The sequence below is a fragment of the Mus caroli genome, chromosome X, assembly GCF_900094665.2.
Source record: "Mus caroli chromosome X, CAROLI_EIJ_v1.1, whole genome shotgun sequence".
In the NCBI taxonomy this organism is placed as follows: Eukaryota; Metazoa; Chordata; class Mammalia; order Rodentia; family Muridae; genus Mus; species Mus caroli.
Genome location: NC_034589.1, coordinates 155473085 through 155488929, shown reverse-complemented (window position 1 = coordinate 155488929; position 15845 = coordinate 155473085). Strand labels below are relative to the sequence as shown.

The window sequence follows — 15845 nt, the reverse complement described above, 5'->3', positions numbered from 1 at the left end:
TCTCTCTCTCTCTCTCTTTCTCTCTCTCAGAGAGAGGCTAGTTCTTGTTGCTTTGTAGTCTATGCTTGCCTGGAACGCGCAGGAATGCTCTTTTCTCAGCCTCCTGCATGCTGGGATTATAGGCTAAACTAATAGTTTTTCATGGTTTGATTGTGTGTGTGATATGTACATGTCTCTGTGGTCATGTACATGTAGAGGCCGTCTTCCTCTATCCTCCTCTGCTTTACTTTTTGAGGCAGGGACTCTCACTGAACCTGGAGCTCATTCATTCAGCTGGCTGGCTGGCTGGTCGGCCTACACGTGAGCTCTAAGGATCTGCTGTCTCCATTCCCCCAGTGCTCGGCTTATGGATATGTTTGCCATTGCTCCTGGCACTTTTTAAATGTTGATTTTGGGGGAGCCAAACTGAGCTCCTCTACAGTTTTGCTGGTAGTCACATTGCCGACTGAGCCATCTCTCCAGCTCCTGTGATTTGAATTTTTAAGACACTATCCAGTCTTAACTTTAATAGTAGAAAACATTGCCATAAGGAATTATCAGAGAAGCCTGGAACTTAGAATGGCTCCTTGAAAGGTCAGCTCTTGGCCGGCCTAGGGGAACTTAGCTCTTGCAAGGGTTCCCACACCATTCTTTGGTAAGAATGGCTCCTTGTGTGTGAACTATTTAACAGCTAGGAAACAATGTGACTTACCCTGAGCTCCCGCCTGCCTGGTGCGAAGCTAGCATTATAGAATGCACTAGCTAGTGGGTGACTCCATGACCAGCTTCCAGTCTGTGAGTCTTCCCTAGTAGACAACACTTGCCAGTTGTCACAGCTCACAGCTGGACACTTTGGGCTGGACTTCTGTGACACCTGTGGGAAAGAACACTTGGAAGGTCACACCTGGACGCCCCCATATACTTTACCCTTTGCTGATTTTGTTTGGTGTCCATAGCATCTCATAAGTCACAATCAGGATTATGACTGCAGAGTCCCATGACTAGACCTGCTGGATTGCTGAAGTTGGAGGTGGTCTCAGGAAGTCTCAGAGACTATGATATTAACCAATGTTGTGATGTCTAATTGCTAATTGTCAACATGATAGAATCTGGGATCACCTGAGAGATGAGCCTCTGGCTCAGCTTATTGGGGGGTGGGGTGGGGTGTATCTTAATTGTGTTAACTGAGGTGGAAAGGCCAAGTGTTTTAGCACTGTTTTCTGACTGGGCCCTGACCTCTGTCAGTGGGAAAGAGAGCTGGGAAGTAGCATGCATCCATCACTCTGCTTTCCGATTAAGAGTGAAGTGTGGGCAGCTGCTTCAAGGCCCCTTCATCTTAAGTTCCTAGCCAGGATGGACTTCACCATGAACTGTGAGCCAAAATAAAGTCACTTTTCTTAGAGTACTTTAAATAGCAACAGACAAAGAATCCTAAGACAGTTGGCGTTGTTCTTTTGTAGTGTCGAGATCGGTGAAAGTGTGAGAGGGGAAGACGTCTACATCATCCAGAGTGGCTGCGGGGAGATTAATGACAACCTGATGGAGCTACTTATCATGATCAATGCGTGCAAGATTGCATCCTCATCCAGGGTAACAGCTGTGATACCCTGCTTCCCCTACGCCCGGCAAGATAAAAAGGACAAGGTAGGCGAGGTGTGTCCTGCCCTAGAAACCCACTGCTCACCACAGTTTCCTCACCTATTGCCTTCATTAGACTATCCAGAAGCCTCAGCTTTCATCTTCAATGTAAATATGTGCCCTCACCTTGTCAATTCCAGATTTGTCACTGAACCCATCACATGTATCAACACAGGCAATGTATGTTTTCGAAGGCAGTCAAATACCATTATCCTTGTCATCATGATAGAGTGTTGTAAGGTGGTGCATAGAGTTAAACACACACACACACACACCACTGAATGAGTACAAGTGAAGAGGAGACCATCCAAATTACTGCACTGCCTTGGATCAAGGTGAGGTCTCCAGTTGAAACATTGTGTTCTTTGTTTGTTTGTTTGGTTGGTTGGTTGGTTTTTCGAGACAGGGTTTCTCTGTATAGCCCTGGCTGTCCTGGAACTCACTCTGTAGACCAGGCTGGCCTCTGCCTCCTAAGTGCTGGGATTAAAGGCATGTGCCACCACCACCCTGTGCAACATTGTGCTCTTATAAGTGGTTTCCATTGTAAGACTGGGTAAAGGAGCCATAGGGTATCTGCATTGCTGCTTCTAACTGCATGTAAATTCACAGTGCTCCCCCCAAAGTTGAATTAAAATCAATACTCTGTTTTTATAAGGAGAACAGCATTAATATTGCTTATTATTTTAGCAAAATTCCCACTAGTGTATGTAAGTTTCCAAGAGAAGCTGAAGAACATACAGTTGTTCTTAGCCTCGTTGACACATTAGAGAAGATTGGTTAAGGGCACCATCACAAATTACCATGAGCTGGGCAGATTTACAGAGCAGGAAATTATTCTTTAGTTTGCAGACCAGATGTCTGAGGTCAGGATGTGTCAGAGCCGTGCTAGCTATAGGGAGAATCTTTCCTGCTTCTTTCAATTCCCCAGGAATTCAGGCTTCTCTTGGTCAGTGGCCTCAGTGCTTCAGTCTTTGTCTTCAAGACACTCCTCTCTACGTGTGACACTGTCACAGAATTGAAGGCTATCTTCATTCTGGATGATCTCATCTCATGATCCTTCACTAATTACATCTGTAATGATGCTATTTCCAAGTGGCATTAATAGGTTCTGAGGGTCAGGACATGGACATAGATTCTTGTATGTCTCCATTCAAATCACCATAGTTTGATACAGCTTCCTCTAAGACCCCCAACCGCCAGCAACTGGGGCCTTTAGGCAATCTGTTAATTCTGACTACATTCTTTTAGGCTCTGCCTATGTCCTTTATGCCATGGTTTCTCCTCTAGTTCTGTGTCTGCACTTCCATCCCTTATAAGGATGCATCATTGCATTTAGGGCCAAGCTTAATCAAAATGACCTCAGCTCATATCTTTAACAGTGTCTGCAAAAAAATCTTCTACAGTGAGGTTTCATTCCAGACTCATGGGCAGATAGGAATTTGGGGAGACAATAACATTTGCCTCATGGCAGTGAAAATGAAGCTATTGTTTGAAAACAGCACTCAGGGTTTCCCATGGATTTGAAAAATAAAGCTAATAAAATTATCTGCACAAACATAAATTTATGTCCTAAGATCTCCTTGAATATTAATCCATTATCTTAAGGAATGGATTCCAGAGTCTGTAAGGAACACAGTTCCTTTTTCAGTGTTTCATTAAAATGTGATATGAAGAACTTTATTCTGTACTCGAGACATGATTTACTTTATATGATCAATTTTTATTGCAGTTATCCAACTGTGTGCCTCAAAACCAGAGATAGAGAGCAATATATAAATGACAGATGTGGAGAGGGGTAGTAGGGTAGGTTGGAGGTGAGACTGCTCACTATGTAAAGCATGTATGTGCAAAACCATCAAACATATCCAAGTTAAAATGTATTTGTAGACATTTGTGAATTTTTATTTCTATATACCATGAAATATTATTTGCATTTCCCCCGAACAATTTAAATATGCAAAAGAAACTTTGTAGCTCATTAACAGTACCCACATATATACTAGGCTAGGTTGGGTCCACAGTTCTCACTTTGCATTAGTTTTATAGTTAGTTTTGTGTTAATGTAACTAAAGGATCTGTGCTGAGTGACTTATAAAATGAAGGGGTTTCTTTAGTGAGGCTGGGAGATCCAAACAACTGGACTCTGGCATCCTGGCTGCTGTTCACAATATAGAAGAATAATGAACTAGCCAGATGTAAAAGGGGTATGTGTGAGCAAAGGACAACCGAGTGGAGATAGACAGCTTCATTTTGTTTATTATAGCCCACTCTTGTGGGAAGTTGCTCACTGAGATGGTAAATTTTAATTATATTTGTCAACTTGACACAACCTAGAATCACCTATGAGGGATTATCTAGGTGAGGTTTCTCTGTGGTCATGTTTTGGGGAATTGTCTTGGTTATATTAATTCATTCTGGAAGATGCAGTGTGAAAGTAGGTGACACCATTCCTTAGGCTTGGGTCCTGGGTTGAATGAAAGGAAAGTGAACAGCGTATCAGTACACATGTATTCATTGGCTCTGTTCTTGATTATGGATATGACTAGCTGCTTGAAGTGCCTGGCCCCTCCACTTTCCCAGGATGATGGACTGTATCATAGAATTGTGAGTCAATTAAATCCCTTATACTGTCTTTGTCAGGGTGTTTTATCACAGCAACAGACATTGAACTGACTGGCAAGTGGTTTGATATATTGCCAGCATGATTAATTTGAATCAAGTTCATGTCCTTTGTATTTTGTGTTTGCCTGGAGGATAATGGTACATTACGGCGTCTTCAGTAAATTTTGTTCTTAGAAGGGTCCTGTCCAATTGTGGGGCATATGTTCGAACTCCAGGTTCTTCTTTAAGGAATACAAATATTGAGACACATTTGGTGGTGATTGTTGACATACTGATACATGGTAACCTTTTCTAAAGTCATATTTGCTAACTTCTTTTTTATTCCAAATTTATGACAGAGAAACTAGCTCTGCCTGCCACCTGTCATTTGCATTGCAGGAAATGTTTTGGTCTTTTGCTCTGTTCCCTGATTGCAAGCATTGCCCCAACTACTATGCCATCAAAAAGAGTTCTATGGGCTTCTCAAACACCAGTAAATTTGTTATATAATTTTTTATTATATCTAGTGGTGTGTGTGTGTGTCTGTAGTGTGCACGTGTGCATGCGTGGTGTGGTGTGTCTGTGTGTATGCATTTGAAGGTCAGGACAACTTGTGGCCATTGCTTCTCGCCTCCACCATGTGAGTCCCAGGGATTAAACACATGTCAACAGGTTTCATTGCAAGTGCCTTCACCAACTAAATCATCTTAACCTCACCCTCTCCCACCCCTAGTGGCTTTAATTGTTTTCAGAACTGCACTGTGTGGCCAGCCATCTACCAGTTTCCCCATTGTCAAACATTTAGATATGTTTTCCATTTGGGGCCATTTTGAACCTGGGTCCCATGCCTTTCCAAACTTAGCTGCTAATGCACAAGATAAGACTATCATCAAGCAGCATTTGATTGAATGGCATTTGAGAGACAGTAAGTGCAGCTCAGAAAACTGTCACTTACTGGTGGAGAGAAGAAGCAGGCCTGCAACAAATGGCTGTAAACAGAATGGCTTAAAACAGCAGCCGTGTGCTCTTGCACAACTCTGGAGTCCAACATTGCCAAATCAGGGACCAACATTTGACCGATACCAATGGATAGTAAGTGAAATTGATGATGGATAAGGTGAACATGTTCAGGCTTGGTTAAGCTTTGATGTAGTGCTGGTTTCCAATCATTGATCACCTCCAACAAGATGCTCTAGATATGAAAAGGAAGTCAAAGGCTCACTGTGCCAGGAAACAAGTGTCCACTGCTCACACTGTCCTCAGCAAGTCTTGTACAGGTCTGTAGCCTAAAGTGGCCTTAGAGGGAGTCAAGATCCATGGATTTTTCTGGAGTCATGGCTTCCTTTATTTTTAATCTCTGTATGTGTGTATGTGTGTATCTGTACATATGCTATAGCACACTTGTCGTCAGAGGGCAACGTTTTGGAATCAGTTTTCTCCTTCTACTTTTATGTAGGTCTAGGTCAAGCTTGTCTTAGGTGAGGCTTGTATCACAAGCACTCTCACCTGCTGAGCTCCCTGGCTGGCCTTCTCAGCCTTGACTTCTAATGGATCCGGGTAGTCAGCATGATTCAAACTATAGTAAGGAAACAATTTACAATTTCATTCTTGCATCCAATTGAATCTGTCAATCTGCCATTCAATGTGTAACATTTGCATTCTGTGAAGTTTTAAAAACTGACGTCTTCCCTTCAACCATGTAGCTTAGCCTGATGCTGGGTGGGCACTGAGAATTTAGTAGGAGAAAGAAGAAATGACCTGAACCTGGTAAGGTACTTCATTTCTTAGTTCACTGTTCCCATATCCCAGTGTCTGGGGACTGAGGCCACCAACCATGATTTGAGATGAAGGAAGTTACTTCCTACTTCCTTTTTGATTTTTTTTTCAACTTTTTTTTTTTTCTGCTTCACTTAGGGAGGCAGAAAGCCAGGTGGTATTTGGATGTCATAGAAAGCCATGTGCTACATTTAACCTAGACAGAATATTCTTGTTGGCTACAAGAGGAGCTCTGGGCAGCCCTCCCAGGCTGTCTATTGTTCTTTTCTCTTCCTTTGGGACCGTATTGCCCACAGCCACTAATAGCACAGTGAAGTTCTGTGTAATTGCCTCTACCAAGAAGTACCAGCAGAAAGAGCCCAGAAAAAAATCTCAGGGCTTTAAAACATTTTCCAAACTTGTTTCATGTGTTTTTACCCTTTGCACTATGAATACAGAAAGGTTTAGTTAGCTTTGATTTGTAAGTACCAGAACCCAAGCGCAGCTTCTCACAGGAAAGAAATGGTTTCATAAATGACCACTTAACACAATGGAATATTCACACAGGAAACTGGCAGTGATGTCATAGTAATTGTCAAAGGCATGATGTAAGCCCTGGATTGCAGCTTTGCAATGAAGTAGGCTCAGTTTTGAATTCAAATACCATAATTTACCTGGTTTGCCCTTTTTAAAACTTACTTAACCTCTGCACCTTTGGTTTCCTTATTTGTAGACTAAGGACCATCTTAGCTAGTACAGTTGAAGCTCCTAGCCTATCATACACAAGTGAACCAGCTTTCTGAGAAGCACCAAATATTGGTGTTGTAGCCCATTGGATGGTTATGACAATTCAACTTCATTTTAGTGTGGAGACTGCCATAGCCAATACGCAAAGAAATGGGTGTAACTGTCCCAATGATGCTTCATTTATGCACACTGAAATATGGGTTTTATGTCACCTTCACATGCTACAAAAATCTTATTTTTGTCTGTTTTCCAATGCTTTTATATAAGAGACCATTCCTAGCTGTAAACCAGGCCTCAGACAATTCTAGCCCACCAGCTGACATTTGCTGGGTCCTGTAGTAGACATTCAGTAATTGCTAGTTCTCTTCCCTGAAGAGAACAGTGGATTTTGAACCAGGCAGGGAATAATTACTTCTGAGAGAGTGAAGAAGGGCTGTCACCTTGAATTTTTTTTCAGAATCATGTATAACATTATGTTGATATTTTAATGATAAAGTGGTTGACACAAGTCTCTTTAGTCTTGTAATCTCTGTATGTGTTTGTATGTTTAGGGGAACGTGTGTCTGTGTGTAAGTCCTGCACACTTCCATGCGCCTGTGAAAGTGCACGAACTCAGACACCATTTTTCTGGTGTCTGGTGCTGCCTACCTTTTGTGGGTTTGTTTTCATTTTGGTTTGATGAGATTTCTCACTGGCCTGAAACATGCCAGGTAGACAGCCTGAGAGCATCAAGCCTGTCCCCACCTTCCCAGCACAGGGTCGATAAACATTTGTCTCCATGCCACAGCATTTTGATGTGGACTCTGAGCTTGCACTCAGCTGTTCATGCTCACAAGGCAGGTGCTTTGCCTACTTTAAATGCCACACTGATTGTTCTCTCTACAGGCTTATGGTTTGAATGAGAGTGGCCCTCTGGGCGTATATGTTTGAATGCTTGTTCTGAAGTTGGTGGGATTGTTAAGGAAAGATTGGGAAATGTGGCCTTGTTGGAAGAAGTGTAAAGGTTTATCAGTGGGGCATCTTTGAGGTTTGAGAAGCCCATGTCAGGACAGACCTCTCCCCGCTCTCTTTCTCTCTCTTTGTATCTATCTCTTAGTTATGGATGAGCTATAAGCTCTCAGTACTACTCTAGCACCACACCTGCCTGCCTGCTGCCATGCTCCTTGCCAAGACAATCATGGACTTACCCTCTGAAAGTGTTAGCAATCCCCCAAATTAAATGTTTTCTTTCCTAAGTTCTATTGGAAGCCATATCTGAGGACCTGAGGCAGACCCATATTGGCCCCATGCTTGCTGCTTCCTTCTCTGAGTTCATAAGATCTTTGCTTAGTTGATTTAGAGGGCCTTGTTCTCTTTGTGTTCTCCAGCCCCTCAGGCCCTTCCACACAGTTCCCTGAGCCCTGAGGGAAGGGATTTGATGGAGACATCCCATTGAGAGCTGAATGTTCCAAGGTCTTTCACTCTCTGCACACTGTCTAGCAGTAGGTCTCTGCATTTGTTCCCATCTGCTGCAGGAGGAAGCTTCTCTGATGATGGCTGAGCAAGGCACTGATTGATCTATGAGTACAGCAGAATGTCATTAGGCGTCATTTTATTACTAAGGTTTCTCTTTTTGACCAGTATTTGGTTTTACCCAAGGTCCTTGGGCTATCTAATCACACATTCTTGGTCACCTAAACTGTGTCACTGTAGAAGAAAGGGGTTATTTCTGGTATTCTTAGAGGTACTTATTATTGTGATATTTGAACCAGACTTTAAAGGATCAAACACATGGGTGTAGCAAAGAATGTGTGAGATTGGGGCAGCTGAGTATGTGAGACAAGGTCTTGGTGTTCTCTAGAGAAAGTGAATAGTCTACTATACAGGAAAGGGTGCTGCATCGGAGTAAAGGGAGAGCAATTTGCAGTTAGCTACAACCAGATTGACCAGAGAGTACTTGGATATTATAGCTGAAAAAAAAATTCGATTCTTTCCCAAAGGCAACATGAAATACCATACAGGGGAGTTAAATAAAGATGGGAATATAGAGAAGATCAAAACAACCCCCTCCCTTTTAAAAATAAGATGAAGAGAGGCTAGAAAAATGGCTCAATGATTGGGAACACAGGCTGTTGTTACAGAGGACCTGAGTTCAGTTCCTAATCCACACGTGGTAGGTCACAAGCATCCATAACTGTACTTCCAAGGGATACAATGCTCTCTTCTGGCCTCTGAGGGTACTGCATGTACAGCATATGCAGCTGTATATACATTCAGGCAAAAAACTCACACATCTATGTGTGTGTGTATGTATGTGTATGTAAAGGAAAAACACTTCCCACTAGGCATGATTTTTCACGTCTTTAACCTCAGCTCTTTGGAAGTAGTACCAGGTATCAAGGCTAGCCTTGTCTACATAATGAGTTCCAGTACAGCTAGGACTACATAGAGAGACCCTGTCTCAAAACAACAATAACAACAACAACAACAACAACAAAGCAAATAGAGAATACTTCCATACAGTTTTACTTTTTAGAAAATCTGCTGGTGATGTTAGGAATGTTTCCGCTGATTCTTTGTGTGTGTGTGTGTGTGTAATTGTAAAATTAATATATAAATGAATGTTATTTTATAATATTAACTACACTATTGATATTTATTGGTTATATTTATAAACAATATAAGATGTATATATGCAATATAAGGTGATATGTATTTATCTTTTAAACAATAGTGTTTGAAGGGAAATAAAGACAATATTCAATATTAACATTTTTATACAATATTAAGATTGTATTTTCTTTTGTGGCTTGCATATAAGAATGTAATGGTGTTAATGACTAATCTCCTATACATGTCTGGACTATGTCTAATGATATCTGTGCAATCTCTTTGGTTGCTTTGATGTGGACTTTTCATTGTCTGTGATTTATGATGTGGAAACTAAATCTATAAAGAAGTTACGTAACTTTAGAAAAGGCATATGACAGAAGGGACAATGACCTAGTTTCTCTGAATGTTCATTTCTCAATTACCTATAACTGTTAATTCTTTCATTTGGATTGTGTGTCACTGTTCCCTTCTAGAGCACTCTTCTGTCAGCTTTGGCTGGCCTTGCCTTAAAAGTGATTTCTTAAATCATCTTGTTGAACCTCTTCGTGTTTTCTTGTTATTTGAAATATAGGACATTGCATTTCCACAGTTTGACTTTATCCCTTTAATATTTGTATTCTGTATGTAGTGTCAGGTGCATGGCTCCACAGTAGTGTAAGGCTGGAGATGTAGTTTAGTCAGTAGAATGCTTATCTGGGATACAGGAATTCCTGGATTTCAGCCTTAGTACCACAGAAATTGAGCATGGTGGCACATGCCTATAATCTTAACATTCAAGAGGTGAAGGCAGGAGGATGAGGAGTTCAAGGTCAGCTTGAAGACCCAGGTTCAGAAACAAGCAAACAAGCCATGCCAAGTAGTAGTATATATTTAGTAACCAAATCCAATGTATCAAATATATCTTTTGTTGTTATAACTTATAATTTTCCTTATTGGTTCCATCTCATTCAGTTTCCTCATGACTATCATTGTGAGAGGAATCTAACAGGTTCCATCTTTTTCTGATATTAAATCCTTGTTTCTATTTTTTAGAGTCGTGCTCCAATTTCTGCTAAACTTGTGGCCAATATGCTGTCAGTTGCTGGGGCTGATCACATCATTACCATGGACCTGCATGCCTCTCAGATCCAGGTACGAACATTGTGTTTCTTTCCACGGTTAGGTCCTAACTCCCTTAACTAATTTTGAAAGATTTTGAGTCTGCACAGCGACTCTCCTGGCTGGCTGTCTTTCCTGTGGATGCCACCATTCCTAACACACCTTGCCTCCAATTCATTTTTGGAGGAACAGAAATGCTTTCTTATATGTTTTGTGGTTCCATCTAAGCTTCTGTAAATTAGTTAGTGTAGTAGTGTGTATTGTGTGAGTTTGTGTACATTGCATGTCTTCCTCAATCACTCCTCAGCTTAAGTTTTGATGACTTGGTCTCTCACTGAACCCAGATCTCATCAATTCAGGTAAGTTGGCTGACCGTGAGCTCCAAGGATCTGCGTACCTCTCCTTTCCCAACACTGGGGTCACAGAATATGCAGCATATGCTTGTACAGCAAGTTTTCTATACATTCACACACCAAGTCATCTCCTTAGTCCTGCAATATACATTTTTAATTTCTTCATAACTTTCTCTTTTGTCACAAAGACGGACCACATTTCTCAGTACCTACTTATGATATATAATGAATGTGAAGTATTTGATTTGTGCTTAAGTGCTAAAACAACAACAAAAATCCACCTGTCTTCCAGTTTGTCCTGCAATGCTGTTCTTTCTCTCGGTGCACATAAATATCAGAGCATGCCTAGGAAGTGGACTGGACTGAAAGATGTCTTGTGGCATCATTACTATTAGATTTATTTCTGTAACAGTTACCCACAGGGATACTGTTGTATAAAGGTATTTTTGGATCAATATTCAATCAAATATCAATATTTCAGATATTATTGAAAGATAGCAATTACCTTGTTTAAAAATCTGTATCCAATTAAACTAAGTCCCTTTCCCCTTGGAGCGTGCTGTGCAGTGACTGCAAACAGTATGCTTCTTGGGAGGTTGTATATAGGGGTTTCTCTAAGAGACCTTGGGGACTGAACTTTCTGGTGAATAGTCATGTCGCTTATCTCATCTTGTCACCAGTCTAGGCTTCAGAGAGGTATATGGATCACCATTGGGAAGCCCCAGGGCCCAGTGGGCAAGGTTCACATTGGCCAGGCCATCATGTGTATAATACCAACCTGTAAAACAAGGAATATGTGATTGAGGTCCTACACAGGGTTAAGTTCAAGTTCCCTAGCTGACAGAAGAGCCACATCTTAAAAGAGAGAGAGAGAGAGAGAGAGAGAGCGCCAAGTTTAATGCAGATGAATCTGAAGAGATGTTATCTGAAGAAGCGGCATTTTCTCAACAAGCGTGGGACAAATACGCCCCTAATCATGGTCCCTCAGGCATGTGGTAGGACTCTGTGTTCCTGAGGCTTTCCACTGTGCTGAACCCTTGACCCTGCCAATCATGTACTCTAATAAATCTCACATTCAACCAGAAAACCAAGTGACATTGATTTTCCTCCTTAGGGATTCTTTGATATTCCTGTGGATAATTTATATGCAGAACCTGCAGTTCTTCAGTGGATTCGGGAGAACATCACTGAATGGAGAAACTGTATTATTGTTTCTCCAGATGCTGGAGGAGCCAAAAGGTACCATACAAGTGACACCATACACATCTTTCTCTTTACCTACTACTTTCCTGACTTCTGTATTTCTCTATGTCTTAAAGGAGAAAGCATGCCTTGTTTGCTGGGGGAAATAGTTGAGTAGTTAAAGCTAATGCCCCACAAGCTTGAGGACTGAAGTTGGGTCTGAAGAGCTTATATAGATGCTGAGTACGCTTAAGGGTCTGTCTGTGATTTTAGCCTTGGAAGACAGGGATGGGGGAATTCCCCGAGCTATGTAACTAGCTCAGCATTTAATTGAGAAACACTGCATCAAAAAATAAGCAATCAAAGCACATTCCTGACATTAACTTGGAGCCTCCACATGTGTGTGCATACATGCATACCACACAAAAACACACTGACAACCTTTATAGATAGCATGCTTTGTGTGTGTGTGCGCACGTGTGTGTGTGTTTGCTGGGGATAGTATGATAATGTTGCTGCCCTGCCCCCCCCCCAGGAAGTTTGCTTTTAATTATGTAACATTTTATTTTGTAAATGAGCAACTGAATAGGTCTCAGGCTTTGCCTCCAGGACAGAAACCCATCACTGTCCCAGCATTTCACATCATTCATGAAAATAAAACAAACACACACATATATTCTATATAATAAGAATTTTAATTAACACAATTGACTGAATTAGTCCTTCTAACCACAAACACTTGACTGGAACAGGCACAATAGAACCCAGTTTTTCAAAATGTATATGGAACAACAAGAAAGGGGGGCTAAAGTCTGCCTGCATTACAGATGGGGCTGGAATGTACTCTGGTGGTCTGGGGGATGTGGGTGAGATGAGAAGGGGAAGGCAGCTTGGCCTGCCCCACCTATTCAAGGGCCTCCCTAAAGCAGGATGCTAAAAGCTAAGTCCCTAGCCAATAAGCAGAGCCTTTGGCTGAAGGAGAAAGTAGTCACCCATGAGAAATCCAGCCACAAGTTTGTGCCACAGGCAGGTGAATATGAGGTCTCCCTAGGGTGTTGGACTCCCTGGACTAAGAAAATTAATACAAAATTAGTCTGAGGATGCAGTACCTCTATGGAGAAAGGCTTCTACAGTTTGAGTTGGTAGGGGATCAGTCACTGTACCATATGACCTGTCAATCTGATCATCCAAAATCAGCCAGCCCCGAGGGACTAATATGCCCGGATTCATTGTGTATAGATAGCCACCAGGGCACAGGCAGCCAGTACTAAGGAGAGGTAGAATGACTGGCAAATGAACACGTTTAATAAAAACTGAGCATCCTGCCACAGTGGCAGCCTAAGAAAGTAGCCCTGAGTGGCAGTGTCAACCAGCTCTATGGAGAGCTTCAAGGGGCGCATGAACCACTAGGGGACTTGGTGTTGTGGAGGCAACAAGAATAAGATTATGCTGGTCCTACACACTGCCCACTGCAAACTGAGCCTTAGGACCCTGAGCCTTGGAGAACTTGCCAGCTGCTATCTGGGAAGACAAAACCTGGTGGAGTGGAGTTGCATTGCCAAGGTAGGGGTGGCCATAAGAAAGGGAAAGGTAAGAGAGAACTCTCCGCACCAACTAAAGTAAAGAGGTTTATAAATGGGAGTCAATCATTTGAGTCCAGGGTCAAGAGTGACAATCAAGCTTCAGAACAACCCAAAAGGGCAGTGATCTTGGGTGTGGCTCAGTGGTGGAACATTGGCAGTCATGCCCACAACCCTGGATTTCTTCTCTAGCACTGCATAGACACATTTGAGTACATACACACACACACACACACACACACTCATTCTCATGTACCTTCTCCTCACTTGTTGATATCTTCATCTCCTTGCAGCCCTAGAATCACACTTAAAAAGACTTAAGAGTGGCCAATAAAGTAATCTCAATGCATTGCGTTCCCTGGTTCTCAGAAGAGCACATGTGTTGGGCTCTTAGCTGCTGTCCAACAGCCACTGGTTCCCACCCAGCACAGAAGAGAAGAAAAAAGGGCAGGTTACTGGAGAGGGACTCTCTGACAGCTGCTGGAAGTACCTCTGCACAGGAAGGAGACTCACATGAACGACAGTGGCAGTTAGGTTCCCAAGCCCCCAGCTATGCAGGTGTCTTAGTCAGGGTTTCTATTTCTGCACAGACATCATGACCAAGAAGTAAGTTGGGGAGGAAAGGGTTTATTCGGCTTACATTTCCACATTGCTGTTAGTCACTGAAAGAAGTCAGGACTGGAACTCAAGCAGGTCAGGAAGCAGGAGCTGATGCAGAGGCCATGGAGAAATGTCTTTACTGGCTTGCTTCCCCTGGCTTGCTCAGCCTGCTCTCTTATAGAACCAAGACTACCAGTCCAGAGATGTTCCCACCCACAAGGGGCCTTTCCCCCTTCATCACTAATTGAGAAAATGCCTTACAGTTGGATCTCATGGAGGCATTTCCTCAACTGAAGCTCCTTTCTCTGTGATAACTCCAGCTGTGTCAAGTTGACACAAAAATAGCCAGTCCAGCAGGGTTGGGCTTGGGAGCTAGCAGTAGTCCATTCTTTAGCCCAGAGCATGATGAGCACATGTGACCTTGGGCAAGCCATTGAGGGTTTCCCAGGTCATGTCTTTTTAACCCTGGGAGTGACTTTGCAGAGTCATTTCTCCTGGATTTCTTCCATATCAACTTTGCAGTTGATTTGGAAGCTTCCCAAAGTCATGAGGTCGAACATGCATTCACATCATTCAAATCTATTCTAGGCTAAGGGGTCTGGAGTGTTAGATAACTTGGGTTATAACAGCAGTAGGGGTTTCAGTATGTTTTCAGATTTTTGCAACGGTTACTGTTAACCACCTCCACACATTTTCATCACATCAAGAGGAAAAATCCCATGCCCCTTAGCAGTTGCCACCCATGTCCCCTGATCCCATTGGTTACTCCAGTGTCCCTATATGGGAAGACACATAAAAATGTGTTCATATCAATTGATCATACAGCAAATGACCATTTTCTCTGGCATAAAAGAAAAAAGAAAATAGAACTTTGGCCCAAGCAAGTCTAAAGAATAATAGATTCCATAGAGTTATTTTGGCCCTTTCCCTTTTCCTATCCCCAACTGTCTCAATCTACAGCCAAGAATATCATTCATGCTTTCAGCAAAAATATTGAAACAGAGGCTAGTAAGATGACCCAGGAGTTAAAGGTGCCTGCATCCAAGCCTGCTAACCTAAGTTTAATACCTGGGAGCCTCATAAGAGAAGACCTATTTCTTCAATATATTCTGACTGCCACACTTGTGCTTTGGCATACGTGCATGTATACACACACATACACACACACACACACACACACACACAGTAATAAAAAATTAACGCAAATTGAAAGATAATAGAAAAGGTAACTCAGCTTCATCAAGTACTGTCGTTCTTTCCCGTGTTAGGGTAGTGTTCAAACATACATCCCCTGGTTTCATAGATGCAGACTACCAGTAATGTGTTATCATGATTTGAATGTGGAACCTTTCCCCCAGCCTCCTTTGCCTGCATACTTGGGCCACAGCTGCGTTGGGGGTTGTAGAACCTGGGAGGCAGAGTGTTACTAGAAGAAGAAGGTCATTGTGGGGTTGTAGTTTATAACCCAGATCAGCTTCTGCTTGGGTCTCTGCTTCCTGTTCCTCTAAGATGTGGCAAATAGAAGCCACCTGCTCCTGCCACAAAGAAGTTGCCTACTACCAGCCATTTCCTATCCTGGTGGGCTTTGTTTCCTCAAATCATGAGCCAAACAAAGTTAAACCTCTCCTCTTTGAGTTGTTCTTTGTCAGGGGTTTGGTCACAGCAGTAAAAATAACACAGATGCTACACACACTTCTCCACGGAGGTCTTTAAAATGCGA

The 15845-nt window shown here is 42.3% G+C and overlaps 1 protein-coding gene and 1 pseudogene across 2 annotated transcripts in view; both read left to right on the top strand.

Moving 5' to 3' along the window:
- The window catches only part of Prps2 (phosphoribosyl pyrophosphate synthetase 2), a 37786-nt gene that overhangs the window by 7089 nt on the left and 14852 nt on the right, over positions 1-15845 (top strand). The window contains exons 2-4 of one of the 2 annotated variants that reach the window (XM_021152857.2): positions 1440-1632; positions 10345-10443; positions 11878-12002. In XM_021152857.2, coding sequence (XP_021008516.1) covers positions 1440-1632; positions 10345-10443; positions 11878-12002 — 417 coding nt within the window. The remainder of the gene's footprint in view (positions 1-1439; positions 1633-10344; positions 10444-11877; positions 12003-15845) is intronic. The other variant, XM_021152858.2, reaches the window with a different exon arrangement.
- On the top strand, positions 11282-11399 carry LOC115030155 (annotated as a pseudogene).